Source organism: Diabrotica undecimpunctata, chromosome 8 (assembly GCF_040954645.1).
Source record: "Diabrotica undecimpunctata isolate CICGRU chromosome 8, icDiaUnde3, whole genome shotgun sequence".
NCBI classification, from domain to species: domain Eukaryota; kingdom Metazoa; phylum Arthropoda; class Insecta; order Coleoptera; family Chrysomelidae; genus Diabrotica; species Diabrotica undecimpunctata.
Genome location: NC_092810.1, coordinates 109,466,554 through 109,487,940, shown reverse-complemented (window position 1 = coordinate 109,487,940; position 21,387 = coordinate 109,466,554). Strand labels below are relative to the sequence as shown.

Sequence of the window (21,387 nt, the reverse complement as noted above, 5' to 3'; positions counted from 1 at the left end):
ACGCACTTCCAGACCAGAAGGCCGCCACCGTTGCAGATAAGTTGATCCAAGAATATATCAGCCGATTTGGAGTGCCTTTGGAGATACATAGTGACCAAGGCAGGAACCTCGAAAGCGATACATTCCAAGGAATATGTGATAGACTAGGCATGAAGAAAACAAGAACTACAGCATATCATCCGCAATCTGATGGTATGGTAGAACGGATGAATAGGACAGTCGGCAAGTATTTGACAAAGATGGTGTCCGATCATCAGCGAGACTGGGACCAATACCTTCCGTTCTTCACAATGGCCTACAGATCTGCTGTTAACGAATCAACAGGCCAGACACCAGCCAGAGTCCTATTCGGACGCGAAATGCGACTACCTTGTGATCTAGAATTTGGGTGTCGACCTGGAGAAGATGTAGCAGGTGAAGATTATGTGACCGAATTACGAAGGAGAATGGACGATGTACACAAGTTGGTCCGTTCCCACCTTCAGATCGCTAGCGACCGAATGAAGAAACGGTACGATACACAAGCCGAAAAGGGTTGCTTTAAGAAGAACGACAAGGATGAATGGACTGACCGAAAGAGGTGAAGATCGAAGTGCGGGATGCGGCAGAGGCTGTCTTCTGTGATTCATTTATTTTTCCTGGTTAACTTAGTTCTAGTATATAGATTAACTTCTATCCTATATTAAATTAAGTCTGTTTTTTTACTTAACAGCTTTAACAGAAGTTAGTTCTGGTGAAAAAAACGTTAAAATACACATGCTTATCAATAATTACCTGAAAATTTTGCCAAGATCGTTTTTGTACTATAGGTGGAGATGAATATATATTGTGCTCTAGAACGGTTGGGATGCTTCTTTTCAGTCCCCAACCACCGTGTAAGCTACTCCAAGCTCGTTTATTATAGGCATTAGAATTATCGTTCCAGTCATCTCTTTGAACTTCATTATCCACCTGAAAAAGAAAATAAGACCATTTTAATTGTATTTTATTGTATAAGTACATTGAAAAAACTGGTAAGAAGCATAAAGGGGTTAATATTTTTTCGGATTTAAATATTCAGTTTACATATTAAGCCAAAATCACTTGTAACGAAAATTACATTTTTAAGTGACTAATTTTTTATGTTTCGATTTCCACTCCAGAAATCGTTTTTAAAAAAATTATTTTAAAAATTCTGCTAAATTGTATAACCAAAAATTTGTGGTTTGTAGGTTATGTTTATTAAAATTGATTATTGACTTACTTGGTCTTGATATTGTGGACATCAGCATGATTGTGGTTAAAAAAATCTGAGGGTAGAGTTTTCACCCTCGAAATATCAAATTATCTCTGTTTTGTGTTTTTTTTTTGTATTATAGGTTTGTGTAAAGTGTGTTAACGTAGATTATGTGTTAGAATATAAAAAATAAATAAAAAGGTTTTTAATAACGAGCTTCTCGTACACAATAATCAATGAAGATCACGTTGCTCAAGTAAGGGACCTTTCTGGGGGTTGGGTAAGAACATAGATGGTAGAAAAGTGTAGATCAAAAACAGATAGTTAAACAATAGAAGATAATTAGGTAACAAAATATCATAGTTTGAAAAAAAAAACAAGGAACACGGAATACAGCTAAACTGTAAAACAAAATGGGCGCTAATAAGTTTTAACCTAAAAATTATAAAGGAACTCAAGATTAAATAAACTACAAAAACCCACGTCAGAAAAAATATCAGCAAACTATCAACAAAAATCATGAAAATTGATATATTTAAACATAAACTATCCCTTATAGCCCATAAGCAGAAATCAGATAGTATAAGATAAGAGAAGATAAGATATATAAGAGAATACATAGTCAAATGCTGAATTGCCAGTCGGAGTTACAAAATTGTTAGTTTCTCGATCGTATTTAAAGTACAAATATGCACGTCTAAATGTATATTGATACAAATAATAACTGACAACAGAACTATAATCGAATAGTGTCTTTTTATAAATTAGGCCTAAGCTAATGAATATTTGGGAAGGGGATGTGTACTTTGGTTTGAAATATTTGTTCCCATGAGAAAATAATACGATTTAGAACGCATTTAACTAAAAACCAATAAAATTTTGGGAAAGATTATGCATGATTAATACTTGAATGAAGTGGTTTAAAAGAAAACTTATTCGTTTATGGAATACCATAGCCAAAAACATAATTTATTACGAAAAAGGTCTTTTAAGAACAAGGGTCTTTTAAACACTTATACGTATTCGAAGCAATAAAAATTAATAATGCCAAGACATATTTAAATAAAATAATAGGCACGTAATAAGTTATAAATTCAAGAAATTTAACCTGCTACAATGTGTGTGTATTATGTGTTGCATAAGTATTGTATGTAGATTGTAAATGGTAGGTCTCAGACAGAGGTTTTGATACCGTAGGTAAACTGGCAAGAGTGAATTTTTCCCTTATAGAATAGAATAATACGGAAAATAATGGTACTTATTTTCTTTTAATATATACCTACATAAAATAAATATTCACCTCTAATGTGAGAGAAAGAAAAACGACTTCAAGAAATTAATACTTTTTTACAGTACTTAAAGTCTCTCTTATCTTAAGAGAGAAATAGAGTCAGAAAGTAACTGACTTATTTTTGGATTATTTTTTTTATATTAATATTAAAACAAAATGGCCTGGTATAGTTATTGATTCATAAAAAAAATATTGAATAAGTTTATTTCGATCGCTAAGATGATTGACACAGGTACAATAAATAATATACCTAAGAATACATTAAAAAATGTGGCAGAACAGTAAAAGATTTAAGCATACAGATATTTAAATTTTATGTCCCATAAATTCGAATCAGACGAGTTGAAAAATACGGAATATATTGGTGAAATTTGTCGGCGGAAACTCCTGAAGCATAGTTTAGATGTAGTAGATATTTTCTTAAGTGTAGAAGTGACCAACTTGATTAAAATTGTAGACTACTTACTGTTGTTTTGAATGCAATTATAGCTAGCGTTAGAACAGTATTGATCATCACTTATTATCATCGCGGCATAGGTGGCCTACTTTACTTTTTCGTTTTTGTTGTAGTGGCAAAGGACAAATGTAAGATAATATTTTTAAATTCAGTAACTGTTTTGACGATAGTGTCTATGTCTTTTTTGTCTAGGGTATTTTCTTCTGGGGTTAATGTATGGGTAGATGCGTTTAAACTGGGTCTTTTTTTATATAGATCGTGTTATTGGGTGGTTGGTGTAGGATTTTTTTCTACTGGTGACTGTTCTACTGGGACAGAAAAGATTTGTTGCACAAATAAGATTGTCATTTCTTTCAAAAAACTTATGGGGCATCAAACTTTATAATTTGTGTGTTGAGTCAGGTATTTCCATGTATCTCATGTCTTCGTCGATGTTATCAAGAAACCTTATTCTGATTCTTCCGTTTCTTCTCTTACCAATGGGTTTTTTAAGGATAAATATAAAAATATGTGTTTGTGGGAGGGAGAAAGGCAATGGATAGGGACGACTGGGGAGAAATCCTTAAGGATATTAGGATACTAGGATATACACGCAGTGTTGTGAAAAATCTAGAATAATGATGATGATAAATCAGATATTATCTATCGATTAATTGTTTATCAAGGTAGTACAATCTTCTACTTTTTGTAGTGCTTACCAGTTTCGTATGTTGTCGAGCATTATGGCGATCTAAATTTTGCACACTGTTGCTCTGAAAATATTTGTGGTTCTTGTGTTGAACCACGTACGTAGATTTTTCAGCCAGGAAATCATTCGTCTTCCTGGTCCACGTTTTCTTTTACTTTTCCCTGTAGAATTAATTGCAGCAACCCATATCTTTCGCTGTCCCTCATGATGCGACCAAGTTATTCGATTTTGGTTCTTTTTATTGTGGTTAGCAATTCTTTTTCTTATTATATTCTTAATAAAACGTCCTAATTACTAACGTGATCGGTGATTCAGGATTCGACGATAGAATCACTACTTAACTCAGTACAGCAGTATAGGAAAGATACAACATTTGAATAACCTGGTTCTTATGGGTACTGGTAAATCATGGTGTTTAAATAGCTTTGTCATTTTTTGAAATGCAAATCTCGCTACCTCTTTCCTACATTTGATTTATGGGGAATGATTCAAATTTTCGTTGATGTTCTTACCAAGTTAGGTATACGTTTTTACTCTTTGCTGTTTCTTTTTAAAGATTATCATACATTTTATTTTCTTAATGTTGAGTGAACGTTTATATCTCTGACTTACATCTGTAATTCTATTTATTAACTCCTAAAGGGCTTCATAAATGGCAGCGAATATAATCGTGCCTAGTGCGTGTCAACATGGTTTATTGCTTCGTAAAATATTTCCTCAGAGTATATGTTAAACACCAAGGGTGATAGTATTCATCACTATCGAATACCACGTTTGATTTTAATATCATCAGATTCTCTTGCTTCTGTAAGGATGGATGATGTTTAATTCCAATTAAGATTGCTAATAATTCTTAGATTATGCATAGAAGCATGCATAGATATCGCAATTCACGTCTCTACAACTTCTCTTGTACACACACCAAAATGCAGAGATAAAGATCTAGTAACTTTAAAATGGTTTGATAACAAAGTTGTCAATACGGCTTCAAATTTTGCTGCTATAGATGCCTCTGACAAAGCGAGGCAATGGGCCAATAAACAGAGATATTATATATACATTGACAGACCTGCAATTATTAGATTGTGCAAGAAAAGCATGAGTGGGATTAATGAAGGCAACTATTTGGTTGCCCTCTATTGAACTTTTATCCTATTAAAAAAGTGAAGTCTACGCAGTATTTTTCATTATTTAAATACTGACATCTATAATTCCTGGTTGGAATACTGTAGAATCTACATAATTTAGATAGTTCTACAAGGCGAAAAGCTTTATTAGAATTTAAATTTACCGTTACTGAAGCACTAGTAACGTGCTTTTTAAAAACACATTAGCCTCGAACTAAGAGGTCTATTGTGGCTCATCCCTAGGTTAACGTTGTCTCTTCATCCCAGCCTTTTTAACAAACGCCCTAGTTGCGCAAAAAAGATACCTAAAATTACAAGCCATCGTTCTGTATCTCCTGCTAAAATTCTTAAACATCCAAAAGGCAACAAAAATTAGTAGCAGTTCAAGACGTACGGTTACAAGATGTTACATTATTGCTCATTGGGTCAGCCTTGTCCATGGTCACGAAGAGAGATGCAAGCTTGAATCCGGCGAGTTCGTATGGTACAATAAAAAATTAACTATTTGAAAAAATATGCTTTGAAATAAATTGTTTTATAGATATAACCATAGCACACTTTGACGGTGAAAGAAATTTTTTTTAAAAATACCAGCATTTATTTGCACGAATATGTTTGCAAAAATGCATCAAAATAGCTTTATGTTAAGTTAAATTAAAAAAAAGGTTTGAAAGGATTAAATACATTTTTGGAGAGCATCAAAAACCATTATAAATATTAAATTTTAAGATATTAAATTTTAAAGTTAAAATGTGTAATCTAAATGGAAAAGCGTAATGGGTAATAAAACACAAAACAATAAAATGCAGTGAGCAAACTAATACAAATCCTTTTTAAAATTTAAATATTTTTTTTGAAAATGGCAATAGAATAATAATTTTGCAAACATTTCAAATTTCACATTCCAAACCGAAAATAGTTTTAGAAAAGGTGTTAGTTTGGCATAATTTCGTTTATTTTTAATAAGGAAACGTTAATAGGAAAATTAAATGAGGTAGATTAAAGTGTAGGAAAATGTGTCTTTGTTTTTCGTGTAATTAATCGTAGATCCATAATCTGCAATTTAAACTTTAACCAACTTTAAAACCAGTTCAACAAAAGTGTCATTAATTATGTTTTCAATAATCCAAACAGTAAAAGTTTTTATACTATGTATTAAGAATTATAACAGTAATAACAAATTAAGCAAATTAAAATCAAAAATCATCTGTACACATCAAGAAATACCTAATAGAATCACTGACATTGGAAAGTACAAGAACAATATACTAGAGCAGACTGACCAGTGAATTAAAAACATTAACAAATTCAATTATGAAGTCGAAGTATGCTGAAAGAAAATTAAAAATTGCATGCAAAAAGTTGCAAGAGAAACCATAGGAGAACTGAAAAAAAAAACTCATCAAAAAAGTTTATTTTCGTTTTGAAAAGATATCAAAGAACTTTCAGAATAAAAAAAAGATAAGTGTCATAGAAAAGTGCCAATACGCAGGAGCAACGTGCCATCTACATAGAAATGAGAAACAGAACAAACTCGTGAATAAATTTAATAAAAATAGAACATTGGATTAAGTTCACAAGTCATCTGGATCACGAATTCTACCGTGTACAAAGAAAAGTATGGAAGATTCTACAAGTCAGGGAAAAACCAGTTAATAAAATTAAACAGATTAAGGGAAACCCTGCTGAAACCTGGGAAAACTATTTCAGAAAACGCTATAAAAGTGAAGAAACTAGCGATGAACCGAAATACAAAACGCAAGAAAGATCGATCGCTAAAAAACAACTAGTAGTGAGACTGACGATTTTAAAGAACAGACGATCGCCAGGAACAGATGTAATACCCAACGAACTCTTGAAATATCATCAATTTGGCGTTACAACTCTGCGTGGGTCCTAACCTCCTTTAGAATTTCTCTCCAGTCGTCTCTATCCATCGCCTTACTTCCCCAAGCACATATTTCCGTATTCACATGCATTTATAGATGTTATTAAGAAATCTTTTTCTGAGTCATCATTTTATTCTCTGACAAGCAGGTCTATCATACAGCGTTTTTCTAGCTGAGTAATTTTGTTCCATCCACATTACATGTTCTATTCACCTCAGACGTCCTACCTTTACATATTTTATGATATGTGGCTCCTGGTATATTCTATAAAGTTTAAAGTTGTATCTTCTTTTCCACACTCTATTGTCACCCATTTTCCCGCACACCCCGAGCAGAGACTTGAGGCCCAAGCAAGCAATTTCAGTTTCGTGGATAAGCCGCTAGAGGATAACAGGAATAAAGAGCTTAACGCTAGCCTGAATTTGAATCGGTTGTGGAACCATGTTGTAGTTTAATTACCCAAAACTCCCACATGAAGAGAATTTGGCTGTTAGTTGTGCCCTTATCGCCCATCAGAGTGTTATAGGGGGAAAAGAGATGGTCTGGAACATTGGAGCGCAGTGAAGTGATTCCTGTTTATAAACGTTGTTTATTCCTGGTGTTACACCCAAAAGTCATTTTATGGGAAGAACAAGTCTCTCAGGCTGAGTTTAATTAAATTGCTTGCTTGCTGAATTACCAGACTGTATCAAATCTGCTTCAGTGGTCAGTGTAGTGTTAAATTACATATGTATCAACTGGAGGGTAAACATTTAATATCTTTTGATCCTTGTATTCTGTCAACAAAAATTAAAATGCATTTTTAAAGTGAATAGTAATTTCGTTTTTTTTGGATTTTTGGAGCAAATAAAGTTAGTTTTATAACGGTGTTAAATAAATAACCGTTGCGAGATTTTTGCCATTTTTTATGATTATCATGAGATCAATAAAATTTATCACTTTCATTGACCGATCATTATGGAACTTTGTAGCGTTTCGATTCTGAAAAACGCTGAAAAATATTCTCAATCTTTCTGCGTGACCGAGATTGATAATATAAACATTTTTATTTTGTTTAAACAACACAGATGGGTATTTCTTTTGATGTAGATCCCGCCTATTGAATATTGTACGTCAAATTAACAAAAATCTTTTCGCTGATGCGACAAGAGGCTGGTTTTTGAATGATGAAATCACTCTACGATGGAACACCAAAGCGTTTGGTTTCATTGTCTAGTCCGAATTTTCTTCAAATTCGTTAATGTTGTTTTTTATTTGTTTTTGTCTTGAAAATATAGTGTAAAGTGTAGTAGCATGTGGACTTTAGTGAAGAGAGTAAATTTGGATTTGAAAGAGATAGCATTCGGCGTGTTGTCTTCAAAGCCGGTAATTTTTTTAAGTTAAGGGGTGAATTTAAGCTCAAAATGCTATTTGGCAGTTTTTGTTAAGTTATTCACTGATTGTTTATGCTGTGCCATATCTGATGAATTTGTAAGACGGCGTTTCCAACCATTTGAGAGGTCCACATGGTTTCAAGAAGAAATTGAGTGGCCGAATTTTGAAGATTTCAGTTTGTTGTCATCCAGGATAATCCGAAGCCCGAATCAGTGTCCAACTTCACAAGATTTGTCCATTTTTATGTTCCATGGTCACCCCAGACTATTTGCAGCTTGTGTGGGACACAATTGTGTGTTCGTTGCAGTGTTTTTGATTCAATTCCAATCCCAAAAACTTTCTTAAAGGAAAAACAGCAACCAGTTTTGTCAGGTACTTTTTATTAAAATTGTTTAAAGTAAAAATAAACAATTTTTTATTAATAAAAAAATTGCTTTCATGACAAACTAAAAAATTATAAATAAATAAAATTATAAGTGTTATGGATTAGCTAATTGTCATATTAGGATTCTTTTAAATAATATATTTCATTCCGACATATGACAGTCAGTATTATCCTTTTCTGATATTTGATTCATAACCACCATAATTTTAAATTCTTTTGTTAAAGGTCAACCTCAGTGTAAGCTCCGTTGAAAAATTTAGATAATTTTCATTTCTAATAATTATTTAAATAGTTATAACTAGTTGTAAAATTGTTACAACTGTCGCACAACCTGTAAGGTTTGTTGATAAATTTTGTTAATATTATTTTTTATAACTGTTGATATTACTAAATAGTAAATATGTAATGTTTCCCCTTAATCTAGGAGTTGCAAAATTATTTCATTTAAAAAGATTTTTACCCTTTAATATTTTTTAGAAAAGAAAACCTTTCTTTCTATTCAGCAAGAGGATTCTTTTAAACGGCGTCCAAATTTAAATAGTTTAGAAACCTTGTTGTGTTTTGTTGTCCAGTATATCTCTATATTTGAGGCATTTGAAATATGCCGAAAAAACGTGAAATTTAAATTTCCACACTACAAACGATCTAAAATGTTTAAAACTACTTCTCTTTTATTGCACAAGTACTTTTTCGAAACTACACAATTTTAGTACAAATGTATATGTACATGTTATAAGTTTTGAATATTAGCCTCTAACAATGAAAATTCCTACGACTGGTCAATGCAGGTGATAAATTGTATTAATCTCATGAGATCGGTACATAGGACGAGGCGCAGGACGGGACAACGAAAGTAGCTGCGGACGGGACAAATGGAAAAGTGCGGGACACGGGACGGGACACAAGCCTGTGCCGCAACCCGCTGTTCTCCCCTATTCACCTAAAACAAGTTCTAGAAATATTGCCAGCATATTGAATGTAAGCAACTTTTCTGTAGTTAATATTCTTAAAGAACATCAATTTTACTCCTTGCATATCTAACGTGTGTAAGCTCTACTTTGTACAGACTGTTTTTCTACAGACTAATTCTTGCCAACGGATTTTTAAGCAAATCGATCAAATTTATATTTTTTAAAATGAGCGTTTTTTTTACTTACGAGGCTACTTTTGAAAGACATTTCATACGAAATTTGTGTAACAATCACCTATGGCATGAGGAAAATCTACATCGAATATTTGAAAATAATTATCAACATTAGTTTTTAGTAAATATGTGGCTTGGGGTAATTAAAGATCATTTAATAGGTCCATGTTTCCTCCCACAATGACTAACAGTCCGTACCTTAGTTTACTTTGGAAAGAATTACACTACCTATTTTATTTAAAGAAATTCCTCTACAGCTGAGATAACACTTATGATTCATGCATGATGGTGCACCAATACAATTTAGCATTTATGTCTGTAATCACTTAGATATAATATGGTAGCCTGCTGTATCCGCGGACTATCGTACACACGGACAGTAGCGTTTAAAACGTATCAATACTTTTAAATGGCATACCAAACGCGTCACCTTTGTTTAATGCTAATCCTAAAGCAGGCAACTATAACACTCAAAAGTAAAGAGAAACGGTAATTTAATATTTTTTTTGTTGTAAAAAGTAACATTTTAGCAGGTTAGTAATTATTTTATTTTACTTTAAATATACTTTATATGTGTCGCTACCTATGTTTTATTAATTCGTTGTCGTTTTGAGTCCACAAAATAATAAACGTTGGTGTAATTAACTATTGAGTGTTGTCGACTTCTTGTATTTTACAATATTGCGGCAGCTGTTATACCTGCGGACAGAGCAGAGCGACGTACCCGCGGACGGCCGTATGTACAGCATACACAACATATTACTTTTTTATTTACATTTTAGCTATGTCTAGGAGTCGAATTGGCATAAAAAAGTAGACAAGTTCGCTGACAATGTACCTTGCAGTAAAGAAGCATCTTGGTGGGAGATCATCTCGTGTTGCTAGAAAAAAATACGGAATTTCTGAGTCCTCAATTGCAAAATATGCCAAAAAAATAGACGGATTCTGGTGTAATATTTACAGGATAGCTAAATTTAGATGTAAGTAAAAACGATAGTCTATATAGGCTACTTAACAAAAGGTTTACCCAAAAAAAAAGAGGCTACCGTGATTGACAGTGAAACTCATTTCCATAGTAATTAGTTTGTATTTTTGTTTACAGATTTGAAACAAAATGATGATTGGTTGATGATTGATATCTCTGCCAATCTGTTAAAAAGCTGGCGCAAATAAATTATAATCTGACGTTGACAAGGCTACGAAGATCGCTTATGATTATAACAAAACCAACAAAAAATTTAACCAGTCATGTAATAAGAACAAGTTTTCGGAGAAATCGTGATTGCGACACTTTCGTAAAAGTTTTTTGTCTCTTTTCTTTTAAAGCCCTGAACCCACAAATCTCGTAAAGACAACTGCATTTAACAAGCACCTCGTAATAACATTTTACAATAACTAGACACAGGCTTTTCATAGAAGCCTCTTAACGCCTTCTGAAATTTGGAACCTTCTAAAATATTAGCAACAAAATGTAGCCGGCGAGTAGCTTTAATTACTTAGCAGAAAGGGGCAATTATGTCACGATTATAGCTGCTCTCAGGTTAAATATCAAGAGTTATATGTTAAATGGGGTACCAACTGGCTTTGAAGGTGCAGCAAACGTTAGTGGCTGGTCCAATTAGAAAATCTTTCTCCAATTTCTTTGTCAGTTTATAAAAAACGCCCAGCGCACTAACGAATGTAAACAATTAGTGATAACGGATAATTATGAATCCCAGGTCATGATAGAAACCAAAAGATACTACCATGAGGAGATAAGTAATCACATGAAAATCCCAATGTATGCCGGAAAAACTATTATATTGAACGACGTGGCAGCTTTGGCAAAGCTTGCATTTGAGAAAGCGTTTTCGGACCAAAACATTGTGAGCGGATTTGTCAAGTCAGGAATTTGACCTTTCAACCTAAATATTTTTCCAGAGTCTAACTTCTTAAGCTTCAATGTCACTGATAGGTTCAAAGAAGCATCGCGAATAGACGAGCTGAAGCCACAGTCTTTTAACACTACAGATGTATCTATTGACGAGACATGAGTAGGCAAAGAGAAGGAAACAAATTCGGACGTCACTTACAATTCAAAAAAGAAAGTGTAGTTTACCTGGAACTTTATATATGTCACCAGAAAAAGTACTACCCTTCTCTAAAGTGCTGGAACCTCAAACGACATAACAGAGATGACGTAAATAAGACAAATTTTGAATAAAAAAAATTTACTTAAAAATCCTTTAGAAAAGGTATATAATTAAAACACCCAATCTGGCTACATCACAAAACGTTTTCGGAATCTATATTTTCTCATCAGTGGGCCTAAATGTACATGTTTTAAGTCACTAAATATTTAGGGAAAAACCCGTTTTGTAAATTTTAATTTGAATTTACGTTACATTATTAAATCTTATATGTTATGATGTTAAAGTTACAATTGGGATTGATAACATGGCAGTTGCTATCAACAAGTCCTCGACAATACTTTGTCTTAGGACCAGCAACCTCCTGCAGAGTCTTAAAGTAAAGAAGAGGAAGAGGACATTAAGTTCTCTAGTGTTGACAGTAATCATTACGAGGAAACTTCAGATGAAGACGACATTGAAAAAAAAAAGATTATTTTACCTCAAGCCGAGCCTGGGCCATGGGTGCTCTTCGAATTTATTGGAAGAAAAAACAAGCTCTACTACGTTGGAGTTTTAAAAGCTGACAACAACGACGATACCTTTGTGGTTAATTATTTAAAATTAAAGACAAATTCTTTCGTGTTTTATAACATCACGAACGAAGCAGTTACAGATAAAAAAATATCAAGCAAGTGCTAAAGTCACCTATTATTCGAATAAGATATCACACTATCCTTAAATTCCCAACATTTTTACCTTTGGTTTAATAAAATAAGCACCGATTTGTGATTTCTTGTTTAATTACAATCCTGTCCGCTGGTACAAAGAGGAGTGTCCTCGGGGATGTTGCCATGTTGTGCCCGTGGAGAGGTTGCTACCTTTTAAGAAAACACTTACTCATTAAATTGCATTGAGAATTAGTGATTAAGATACTTTTTATTATGTGGTCATTAAGTTAAGCTATTGAATACTCTTTTGCATCTTTTTATAATATTTGAAACAACGGACAAAAAAAAACTAAAAAGCGTCCTCGAGTCCAAATCGTTGGATTAATAGTAGAGGTACAAAACATTGGCCTGCTCGATCATTGAATATAAATCCTCTATATTTGTGCATTTGGGGCTTTCTCTAAGTCCTTAAGTCCTAAATTTGAATGACCAAAAGAATTACATTATAGACATCTGTGAGACAAGAATTACACCGCGAATATTTGTGCAAATACAACAATTTAAATATTTGTTGTGGCTTGGCGCTTATAAAAATTTTATTAGCCACTATTAGCCATTACCACTATCTTAAGAGAAATCTGCTGACGTATAATACATTCTCGTAGACGGCTAATGGAGTTTGGGTTTAGCAGCCAAAGCGAACACACGTGCAGACAACGACATCGACGAAAATAAATTCGCATATCGGACCTTTTCACGGTGTCGGAAGTCAAATAATAAATACAAGTGATTAAAGTAAAATATAGATAATAAGTGTTTATAAAAAAGAACTTTCGATTCGTCTACATTGAAAAAAAACGTAATTTAATTAAAATAGTGAAAGTAGCATTGATAAATAAATTGGGTTTCGGCAAAGTGACAAAACGATAAGAAATATTTATCGGTTGGTTTTTAAGATCATTAGCCAGATAATTAAGTAAACAATACAACAGGATATCGTAAGTAAGCAGAATTTTAGTTTTAATAGTAATAATAGTAGCTTTGATACAAACAATATAAACATATAGTCAGGGCCGGCTTCTGAGTTTTAGGAATAAAAGTGTTGGAGTATTGGACGCAGCCAGCGCGGGTGTGGGCGGAAATTTGAATTGAGTAGAGTTTTCGCACAACTGCACCCGTGACGCAGTGACTAATAACCCTAGCACAGAAAATTACTATAAATAAAGAACAATGAATTCAGATGAGGAGTTAACTGATGAAGGAAAAAGGAGGAGAGAAGATGATGAATATTACTCCAGAAGATCAAAAAAAACACCGAGAACCCCACAAAAAAGAGAAGAAGAAAACACAAGTGGAATCGACCAAACGATGAAAATGATGAAAGAATTAGCAATGGATGTAAAAGACATAAAAAAAGAACAATATAGATCACGAGACGAAATTACGCAACTAAAGAGGTAAATTACAGAACTAAAAGATCAACAAAGCGACTACAAAGATGAAATACGAAAGATGCGAGAAACAAACGAAAAAGCTATTAAACAAATAGGCCAATTAGAGAAAGAAATTACCGCAGCAAACGAAAAAATAGAGAAACTGGAGAGAGAAAAAAAGAGGAAAAATGTAGTAATACAAGGACTAAACATTGACACAAATGATCAAAAACTATTGCGAGAGGCCGTAGAGAACTTTGTAGAAAAAGAACTACAACTGTCAGTAGATGTAAATGGAGCGAGAAAAATAGGAGAAAATACTACCTTAGTAGAACTTAACAGCGTGAAGAACAAAATTGAAGTAATGAAAAATAAAAATAAACTAAAAAACAAAACAGACGAGCGAATCTACATAAATGATGATATGTCAAAGGAGGAAAGAATTATCCAGAAAGAAATTAGAAGTAAGGCTATGGCAGAGAGATATAATGGAAAAAATGTAAAAATAGGATTCCAGAAGCTAATCATAGATGGAGAAATATGGACATGGAATAACAGCCAACAACAATTAGTAAAAGATAAAAATGTAAAACCAAAAAACTAACAGCAAAATTTAAACAGGCTAAAATAACGAAGACGACTTGGCAAGATAAAGGTACAAGAGATGAACAAAATGTAGAGATAATTACTGGAAACAAAGTGATAAACGAATGCATATTAGTAGGGACATGGAATGTAAGAGGAACGTACGAGGAAGGAAAACTAAAACACATAATCGACGAATTCAAAAAATACAAGTTCGAAATAGTAGCACTACAAGAAACAAAACAATTAGGGCAAAACTCAATGGAAATAAACGACTATTTATTTTTCAACAGCGGGGGAGAAAATAGAATGTTAGGCACAGGCTTTGTGGTAAATAAAAAGCTGAAAGATCTAATCGTTGATTTCAAACCAATTTCAGAGAGAATATGTGTATTAAGAATAAGAGGAAAATACCAAAAAATAACATTTATAAATATACATGCACCGACTGAAGACAAAAGTATAGAAATAAAAGAAGACTTTTATAATCAAATAGATACAGTATTCGAAAATATCCCCAAATACGATGTAAAAATAGTGCTAGGTGATAGTAATGCAAAAATAGGAAAAGAAGAAATATATGTACCCACCATAGGAAAATACAGCTTGCATGAAACAACGAACGAAAATGGTCACTTCCTAATTGATTTCCCGAAAGAAAGAAATATGATCATTATGAGCACATACTTCCAACACAAAAGAATACACCAAGGAACGTGGAGATCACCGGATGGGAAAACCATAAACCAAATTGATCATGTGCTTGTCGAAAAAGATATGCAAAAATGTATAAAGAACATAAGAACATACAGAGGTCCAGATGCAGATTCAGATCACTTTATAGTTGGAATACAAATGAAACAACTTATTCCAGTGCTTAGAAACCAGCGGAAGAAAAAGTATAAAGTAACTAAACCTGTTAGACTACTGACAGAAGAGGAACAAAATAAATATGAAAAAATAGTCAGTAGAGGATTAAATAATATTGCAGAAAGTGGGGATATTGAACAAACATGGATGCAAATAAAAGTATGTATGACCAAAGCAGCTCAGGCCAGTAATAGAAATATAAAACACGAATACAATGAATGGTTCGACGATGAATGTAAAATGGAACTAGATGAACGAAATAAATTAAGAATGAAAATGATGCAAGAAAAAACAACAGAGATAGAGAGAAAATACAATGAACAAAGGAAAAGAGCCAAAAGAATAATAAGATCTAAGAAAAGAAAATACAATGAAGATAAATTAAAATGTATAGAACAGAGCTATAAAAATAGAGAAATTAGAAACTTATATCAAGGGGTGAAAAATGAGAAAAAGGGGTACCAAGGAAAACCTGTACACTACAAAAACAAAAATAGAAGAAATTTAGTAAGTGACGAAGAAATATTGAGTAGATGGAAAGAATACTTTGAAGAACTTTTAAATGAAATTCCCACAACAGAATATGAAGAGGAAGAAGAAGTGTATGAAAATGTCGATCAAGAACGAATAGAGGAAAGACCACCTAACGAAAAAGAAATAAAAGAAATAATAGAGAAACTAAAGAATAATAAGAGCCCAGGAAGAGATGAAGTAACAGCTGAAATGTTTAAATATGGAGGACCAGTACTAATTAAGCATTTGGAAAAGTTGCTAAAAGACATATGAGAACAAGAAAAATTACCGAAGGAATGGACCGAAGCGACACTGTGCCCTTTTCACAAAAAAGGCGACAAAAGTTTATGCCACAATTACAGGGGAATAGCCCTACTAAATGTTGCATATAAAATACTTGCAGTATATATAAAAGACAAGCTATCTCAAAATATAGATAATGATATAGGGGAATATCAATGTGGATTCAGAAGAGGGCGCAGCACAGTGGATCAAATTTTCCTACTGCGCGAAATACAAGCAGAAAGCTACGAATATGGGAAAGATACAAGCGTTCGATAGGATAAAGCGCAAAGAAATATACAAAGCACTACGTGAAATGGGAATTAGTGAAAAACTGATAAGAATGGTAAAAATGACACTCCGAAAAACAGAGAATAGGGTTAAAATAAATGGCGAAGAAACAGATAAGTTTGAGGTTAGTGAGGGGGTGCGACAAGGAGACCCACTGTCATCGCTGTTGTTCAGTATCGTCCTCGAAGTTACCATCAGAGAAGCTGGAATCAACAGGTCAGGACTTATATATCAAAGAAAACACCAATGCTTAGCATTCGCTGACGACATTGTACTGATAGCCAGAAGTAAGCAAGAATTAAAAGAAATAATAAAAAGATTAGAAATGAAAGCGAGAAAGAAAGTTATGTACATAAATGAAGAAAAGACCAAATATATGGAATGGACTGAAAGAGATTACCTATAAGAACAATATCTGACAGTAATAACAGATGAAAAAACATATAAATTCGAAGAAGTTGAAATATTCCAGTATTTAGGAGCGACATTCACGAGAAGACCAAATATGAAGGAAGAAATCCAAGCGAGAATTATGGCCGGTAACCGTTGTATTTTTGCACTAAACAATTTATTAAGAAGCAAAAACATATCTAGAAGGGCTAAGATAAGAATATATAAGACAGTAATAAGACTTATTGTATTATATGCCAGTGAAACATGGACAATGAACAAATCCGAGCAAGTCTTGCTGCAAGTCTGGGAAAAAAAAGTCCTCAGGAAAATATTTGGAGGTAAATTATGGAATGGTATATGGATAAAAAGACCAAATATGGAATTAGAGGAGATGTATGGAGAGCCGAATATCGTAGGGATCATAAAGTCACAAAGACTGAGATGGTTGGGACACATCCAAAGGATGGAAAACACGAGACTGCCAAAAAGAATGCTAATGGGAGGAATAGGAGGGAAAAGGAAGAAAGGCAGACCGAAAACCAGGTGGAAGAAGGATGTTGAAAGAGACATAGAAAAACTTAAAATACCAAACTGGAAAAATAAAGCGACAAACAAAAAAGAATGGAAAAGAATAGTAACCCAAGCCATGGGCCTTCTAGGCCTGGAGAGCTAAATTATATATAGACGGCTAATGTCAAAAACTTTAGCCGAATTGGACTTGTAATGTTATTTTGACTTCGTGTGAAAGCAAGCATGTCCGAATTTTAGAAAAATGGAAAAAGAGTAATATCGGTCGGCGATTCGATTCTTGTTTTTGGAAGGGAAATCGCGCAGCGAAATTAAAGAACGCTTGGATGCTGTGTACGGTGACTTCTCTTTTAATGGCAACCGTCAAAAATTGCTTTAATGAGTTTTAACGTGGTCGCACATCGATTTTTGATGAGCCACGCTTCGGTGCCCCGAAAATGGCTACCATGGAGGATAACGTAACAAAAATCTACGATCTCGTCAGACCTCCGACCTTAGCAGACCATAGTAAGCATTTGAAAAGGCCACGTAGCCATATTCTGCATGAAATTTTAAGCACAAGAAATCTATCGGCACGATAAGCGCCGTGTTTGTTCACTCCGGTCAACAAGTGCAACGATAAGACCACTTCAGAGCAGTATTTGACGCTATTTAAGTGGAATCGAAGGAGTTTTTACATCGCTTTATAACCGACGACGAAGCATGGATTTACTGGTATACACCAAAGACATACAGTCGAAACAGTGAACAGCACCCAACGAACGTGCTCCGAAAAAGGCGAAAACTGTCCTATCGGTCGAAAAGGTGATATCTACCACTTTCTGGGATTCACAAGGTGTGGTGTACATTGACTACCTTAAGAAGGTCAAAACGGTCAGAGGACTCTACTACTTTAAATTATTGCGTCAATTTAACGTCGAATTGTGATCCGATGTGACGAAGAAAAAGTGCTCTTACACCATGACAACGCACCGGCTCAAACTCCGCCATCGTCATAGCGAAATTGGCCGAATTAGGACACGAACTGTTGCCCCATCCACCTTAATCTCCAGATTTGGCCTCGCACGACTTTTTTTTTGTTTTCAAACTTGAAAAAGACACTCACCGGGCAGAAATTTAAGTGGGATGAGCAGGTCAATGCCGCCACGAAAGCTTACTTTGCAAGACCTCAAGAAAATATATTTTTCAGACGGGTTAAAGAAGTTGAAGCATCGCTGGGTCAAGTTTATTGAGCTCAAAGGAGAATATGTTAAGGCTAAGGGCTAAGTACTTATCGGACCACCCTAGTAGATGACTTAGAAAGATTTAATGTAGAAAACTAAAAAAACCCTGCTCAGAATAGAACAAAATGGAGGAAAATTATGGTGAATTGTAGAGAAGATCTCTAATTAGACTAATATGTAAAAATCCAATAGAATTGATATAGTTATTAATATTGTAATTTGTTAGAAAGTACTTTAATCCAGGAATAATTTTGTATTTGATATTTTGTATTTTGTATTTTGTATGATGTAATATTTTAAGTTCTAAGTTCTAGGCGTTCAAGGCCTATTTAAGATTAATAAATAAATAAATTAATTAATAACAAATTTAAATATAATAATTGTCACCCTGATCGTTTTTAATGTAGAAAGATATTCTTTAAAACTGTTATTTAACTAGTGAGAATTAAAAAAAATGTATTTAAAAGTAATTTATGTTTTATATTATCGCTATAATATAGTCTTCTCTTTAATTAATTTCGACTCCAAATATAGTAAATGAATTAAAATTTATAACCAAGTAATATAAATAGAAATATTTTATATTTTCTGATAAAAAGGAATTCATAAAACGCCAAAGAAGAAATTCAACAAATCGCTTTTTATTTGTTTTTAAATAAAATACGATACATTTTGAGAGTTCTTTATTTATGACGAAAATATCTCGTTACTTTAGCACATATTATATCGTTCAAATCAAAAACATGTGGTCTTTATCAGTAGGTACGTTTTCCAATCTGCACAAAAAAAGTAATTTAGTAACATTTCGACAGATAAATAGGTGAGTATATACGATTTTAATTGGTATTGCTCCAGGATTATTTGACTAACTAGTAGCAAATACGAAAAATGCGTAGACTATTTGATTACCAAATCATTAAATTGTTCTCCATCAGATTCAAACATTTAATTGTCACTTTTAGCACGGGAAAATATACTTTAAGGTATATTACAGCAAAATAGTGGACTATAATATAATATATTAACATAGGTACACCCACAGACGATTCCAGATATATTTCAAAATATATCTAGAGAATGTATTTCGTAAATAGACAATGGTGACAAGTAGTGCTAATTTCTTGTTATATTTGATTGTTATATTTGATAGTTCATCTCAGGATAATTATGATGCTGAAGTTAACGGTATTGTAGCATTGTCGGCTTGGAATAATAATAGAAAAAAAAACAATTTTGGGTAGCTAGTCATATAAAATACTCCTCCTTACTTTTCAGCCTAACAAAACGAAGTGGCGTTTGTTGTGTTTTGTTAAAAGGCAAAATGGATCATCTTATTAAGAGCGTAAAGTATATAGCTCTCCATTCTATAATAATTTACAAACTTTTCATTACTCAATCCTTCAAATAGTGCGCACGATCTCTTCTGCCTTTTATATGACTAGTTACCCAAAATCGTTTTTTTTTTGTTACAAGCAATGCTAAAGCAGTCCAACTTTATCATCATACTAATCCTCATCAGATGAACTCTAAAATAAATCTATCAAGAAATTAATACTACTTACCGCCATTGTCTGTTTACAAGATACTAATACATATATTCTGTGGATGTATTTACTTTAATATATATATATATATATATATATATATATATATATATATATATATATATATATATATATATATATATATATATCGGGCCTTTGACTAGATTTATACGTAGTAAATATACTTCTTTATCTATTTTTCATATAGGATCAACATGATCACTTGTAAATCTGAAGATTCTTTAGCTGTTCAAAGATTTTTCGGTCTTGTGGTGAGATAAGGATTTTTATACGATTAGTACGTTAATAAAGCGTTGTCTCTCTAATGGTTTATTCCAAATTAAAGTTATCTGAGATACTAAAAACATTAAAGATATCAGAATACGATAAATTGTTTATTTTGGATCAACTTTTTTTAACGAAAACAAAAATATAATGGGGAAAAAAAGTATTCATCTCGTAAGCCAACAAAACATCCAACAAGTCAGCATATTGCAACCTCAGTTTCAACCATCTCTACAACTACCTCAATCAAACAATAGCAATTATAAACAACTAATTTAAAAATTTTTAGATAATCCACATAGTTGGAGAGAGTACCGGGTGATTCCCATACTTAAAGCTAATCGAAATTCTGATTCGGCAGAATCTTATAGAGGTATTTCATTAAGCTCCTGCATAACAAAAACACTGGAAAGAATGATAAAACTTAGGCTCGAAAGATGGTTGGAAAAAAATAAAAAAATATCACAAACACAATTTGGATTTCGAAAAAATCATTCTACTGTGGAAGCAGTGAGCCACTTGGTAACAGATATAAATTTAGCGTTTACGTCAAATTCTTCAGTGACAGCTCTTTTATTAGATGTTGAATCAGCATTCGACAACGTCAATCTAAGTATACTATATAACAAAATGACACAAATAGGTCTTCTCGAATGTTTCTGTCAAAAAATAATAAAAATATATGACTGTAGAAAAATTTATATATCGGTAAATGGTAACACAATTGGTCCCAGGCTAGCGATGGATGGTTTACCTCAAGGAGGAATATTAAGCCCGTTGTTATATTTAGTTTATACTGCTGATCTAGTAAAAAATTTCACCTCCACAAGAATTTTACAATTTGCAGATGATATAGTCATTTATCAAGAACACATTAAAATATAAAATGCAGTCAAATCCATTGAAGAAGGAGTGAATTATATGGACTAAATATCTCTGATTCCAAAACTAAATTATGTATTTTTACAAAAAAAAAAAACGAAAAGAGTTACCCAACTACATCTTAATAAACAATGTCTCCTATCCAGTGCAAAGTTATTTTAAATATTTGGGTATTACTCTTGATAGACAGCTTCTCTGGAAAAAACAT

The 21,387-nt window shown here is 33.0% G+C and overlaps 1 protein-coding gene across 2 annotated transcripts in view; it reads right to left on the bottom strand.

The window, feature by feature from the left end:
* Positions 1–21,387, bottom strand: part of Mip (Myoinhibiting peptide precursor) — a 377,421-nt gene that overhangs the window by 23,708 nt on the left and 332,326 nt on the right. For both annotated transcript variants that reach the window (XM_072540715.1, XM_072540717.1), the window contains one exon: positions 775–951. In XM_072540715.1, the coding sequence (XP_072396816.1) occupies positions 775–951 (177 nt within the window). The remainder of the gene's footprint in view (positions 1–774; positions 952–21,387) is intronic.